The sequence below is a fragment of the Limulus polyphemus genome, unplaced genomic scaffold (genome assembly GCF_000517525.1).
Source record: "Limulus polyphemus unplaced genomic scaffold, Limulus_polyphemus-2.1.2 Scaffold8360, whole genome shotgun sequence".
Classification (NCBI taxonomy): Eukaryota; Metazoa; Arthropoda; class Merostomata; order Xiphosura; family Limulidae; genus Limulus; species Limulus polyphemus.
The window spans coordinates 1-4,097 of record NW_013673970.1 but is presented as its reverse complement, the minus strand read 5'-3'; the positions used below and the strand labels follow the sequence as shown (position 1 = coordinate 4,097).

Sequence of the window (4,097 nt, the reverse complement as noted above, 5' to 3'; positions counted from 1 at the left end):
GATGCTATAGATAGTTAGTTGGAAGGAAGGAAGTAGGATGGATGCTATAGATAGTTAGTTGGAAGGAAGGAAGTAGGATGGATGCTATAGATAGTTAGTTGGAAGGAAGGAAGTAGGATGGATGCTATAGTTTGATGGTTAGTTGGAAGGAAGGAAGTAGGATGGATGCTATAGTTTGATGATTAGTTGGAAGGAAGGAAGTAGAATGGATGCTATAGTTTGATGGTTAGTTGGAAGGAAGGAAGTAGAATGGGTGCTATAGTTTGATAGTTAGTTGGAAGGAAGGAAGTAGATGAAAAGTTTGTCGTGAAATCTCCGGAACAAAGTTCACAATTTTACCACTTGGATGCTAACAAATGGGTTATATTATACGAAGCAGACTTGCTGGTAAACATGATTTTCTTTGGCCAACATGTATGAAATGTGTTGAAAGAAGATTTACTTGTAGAAATATGGTGAATGCTAACCGACATGTGACTGATTCGGACTACCATGCATACTTTGTGTAACGAGCCGGTATTTTTTGGATAATAAAAAATGGCCTGATACAAAACCAAAGTGTATTAAACCATCGGGCAATATTAACGGTATTGTTGTAGCCTAGACATTTCGCGAAATTTGTATTGTTGTTTGGCCGGAAGGATATTGAGCATAACGTGGTTGGCGTGACTCTAATGTTCTGAAACTTTCTCCATATATATATAAAGCGAGTGGGCTGGAGTTGGTTGGTGAATCTGTTAGTTAGATATTCAGTTAGCGAGTTTGTTAGTTGGTTAATGACTAACCAGTGCATGATTTAACCAGCCTGTTTAACCAGTTAGTAACTTAGTCCCTTCATTGCTCTGAATAGCGAGTTTGTATTTCGAAGAATAAATAAAGTTGTCAAATTAGCAAGTATGTGAAATTTCTGTTAGACGTAGCTTATTTATAAATTTAGGCCTATGATGAACGTTGGCTATGCTAAACAAGATAATTAAATTGAAGAAATAAAACATTTTTGTCATTGTTAAGTGAACTTTCCATTATTCTTGTAACGAATGACCCAAAAGTACCCAACCAACAATAAAAATTATTGAAGTAATGGTATCAGAAGTGGGATTAATTTGGCAAAAATAACACAGAATCGAGATTCAACTTTAATATTACGACACGGATTGAAGCGAGACTAAAAACTTCATAGAAATTAACGTCCATCAGTCTGAAAGTCAAGGGCTAAATATACCCTTTTATTTTCTTAAACATACTTATAAATTGTCTTACCTGAGGCAAGGGTTCGAGGCTCTTTCCCGAAGACATAATCTTTAATCTCACTATACCAGTTGTCAACTGGATCCCTTCCTGATAGTGAAAGAAAAGTTACAAATGTTGTGATAAAGTACTGTGTAAATAACGTCTATGACTTAATACATAGAATATAAAGCTAGGACGTTTTCCAACAAATTATATGGATTTATAGCAATTTTAAATATTAGAGATCTGAGTATTCGTCCATATTTATAACAAGGATTAAACAGTTTTTGATTGACATAAATTCAGATATCGAAATGAAAACAGAGATCTGAGTATTTATCCCTTATTTTTGATGAGGATAAAATAATCTTTTTTTCAGTTTTTCATTCCTTATTTCTAATGACAGTCAGGCATCTGGGTCTTATTTATAATGAGGTGTAATAGAATATTTAATTACCAGATATCTGGGTTTTAGGATCAGAAGTCCAGCTCATGTAAATATTCTCCCCATACTTGCGATCAGATCGGTGTTGGAAGTTGTCTGTCTTGGCCAGATGGTTAGCCCATTCCTGAGCGTAGGAGCACAACTGAAACCACAGAAATATTTTAAGATGATTAGCCCATTCTTAAGCGCAGGAGTACAGTTGAAACCACAGAATGTTGTTAAGATGGTTAGCCCATTCCTGAGCGCAGGAGTACAGCTGAAACTGCAGAATGTTGTTAAGATGGTTAGCCCATTCGAGCGCAGGAGTACAGCTGAAACTGCAGAATATTGTTAAGATGGTTAGCCCATTCCTGAGCGAAGGAGTACAGCTGAAACTGCAGAATGTTGTTAAGATGGTTAGCCCATTCCTGATCGAAGGAGTACAGCTGAAACCTCACATAATTGTCCCTTAAACTAGTTCACGATTAAAAACGTTTGTTCTGTACGCAAAGTATAAGTTAAGTTGATATAGGTAAGTAAAGAGAAGATAATTGAAAATAAAATGTGAGGTTGAAACTTAAATATGAGTTCCAGAAAGTACATAATAGTAATTAAGAAACAATAGGTTATAAAACAAACAATAAAGTATTATCTATTACATAATCTCCTATATATTACATTTTTCTTTTCATTCTCCCAAGTGATTGAGTTAGATAATAGTATAATTTTAATGAGATGAAGAAACAAAGGTTAAGCCTTTTTATAATTGTACACAAGGTGTTTCAAAAACTCCACTAGAAATCAAATAAAGACGGAAAATAGAAAATCCTATAACCTGAGCATTTTCGAAAGATTGGCCTTCCTTTGTCAGTATAAAATTGACCTCTCTTCATCAGTTTAAGATTGACCGCTCTTCATCAGTTTAAAGTTCAACTTTCTTTATCAGTTTAAGATTGACCACTCTTCACTGGTTTAAGATTGACCGCTCTTCATCAGTTTAAAGTTGACCTTTCTTCATCAGTTTAAAGTTGACCTTTCTTCATCAGTTTAAGGTTGAACTTTCTTCATCAGTTTAAGGTTGAACTTTCTTCATCAGTTTAAAGTTGAACTTTCTTCATCAGTTTAAAGTTGACCTTTCTTCATCAGTTTAAAGTTGAACTTTCTTCATCAGTTTAAAGTTGACCTTTCTTCATCAGTTTAAAGTTGACCTTTCTTCATCAGTTTAAAGTTGAACTTTCTTCATCAGTTTAAAGTTGACCTTTCTTCATCAGTTTAAAGTTGAACTTTCTGCATCAGTTTGCCCCTGCTCGAGTTATAGGGTTTTCTATTTTTTATTACAAGGTATAAAGTGGCTGTTAGACGATGAACATTAATTATATATAATATATTAATTTTTATGGAAACTTTATCATTGAATTGTTTTTTTTTAGTAGTTTGGCTGAGAACACGCTGAATTTTGTTTTGTCAAGTCAAACTTTTACATTACTGATATCCATAAAGTAATTAAAATTTTTGTATATACTTTAAATAACATGTTTTTAATCTATTCCTTTCTCACCATTACCTTCAATAACTCAGTGACAAGTGGCAAATCCATTAATAGATCGGGCTGTATATTAAATTCTAGTTGTCTTAAACAGAGTGTTTGCTAAATAATTCAGTAGCATCAGTACTACATATACTTCAAATGGTGTATGAACATATGTTCACTGTGGTGTGTAACAGACAACTAAAAACACTATATACATATAATATACAATCCGTCACTAGGTTTCATTATCTCTTTCAAATCTATGGTCTCGAATGAAATGACAGTGGAAAGAGGAAAAACGATTCGACCCAAGATCGGCTGGGGAGAAAATCGATGTTATTGAACTGTGAAACCAGATCTATAGTTACTCTACCTGTGAAACCAGATCTAAAGTTACTCTACCTGTGAAACCAGATCTATAGTTACTCTACCTGTGAAACCAGATCTATAGTTACTCTACCTGTGAAACCAGATCTATAGTTACTCTACCTGTGAAACCAGATCTAGAGTTACTCTACTTGTGAAACCAGATCTAGAGTTACTCTACCTGTAAACCAGATCTAGAGCTACTCTACCTGTGAAACCCGATCTAGATTTACTGTACCTGTAGAACCCGATCTAAAGTTACTCTACCCGTAGAACCCGATCTAGAGTTACTGAACCTGAAGAACCCGATCTAAAGTTACTCTACCTGTGAAACCAGATCTATATTTACTCTACCTGTCAAACCAGATCTAGAGCTACTCTACCTGTGAAACCCGATCTAGATTTACTGTACCTGTAGAACCCGATCTAAAGTTACTCTACCCGTAGAACCCGATCTAGAGTTACTGTACCTGAAGAACCCGATCTAAAGTTACTCTACCTGTGAAACCAGATCTAGAGTTACTGTACCTGAAGAACCCGATCTAA

General features: G+C 34.9%; 1 protein-coding gene across 1 annotated transcript in view; it reads right to left on the bottom strand.

Moving 5' to 3' along the window:
• Window positions 1–1,855, bottom strand: part of LOC106475289 (Golgi-associated plant pathogenesis-related protein 1-like) — a gene marked incomplete at its 5' end in the record, with an annotated part of 3,742 nt that extends 1,887 nt beyond the window's left edge. Inside the window, 2 exons of the mRNA XM_013935982.2 lie at window positions 1,261–1,338; window positions 1,688–1,855. Of these exons, the coding sequence (XP_013791436.2) occupies window positions 1,261–1,338; window positions 1,688–1,855 (246 nt within the window). The remainder of the gene's footprint in view (window positions 1–1,260; window positions 1,339–1,687) is intronic.
• Window positions 1,856–4,097: the final 2,242 nt, after the last annotated feature.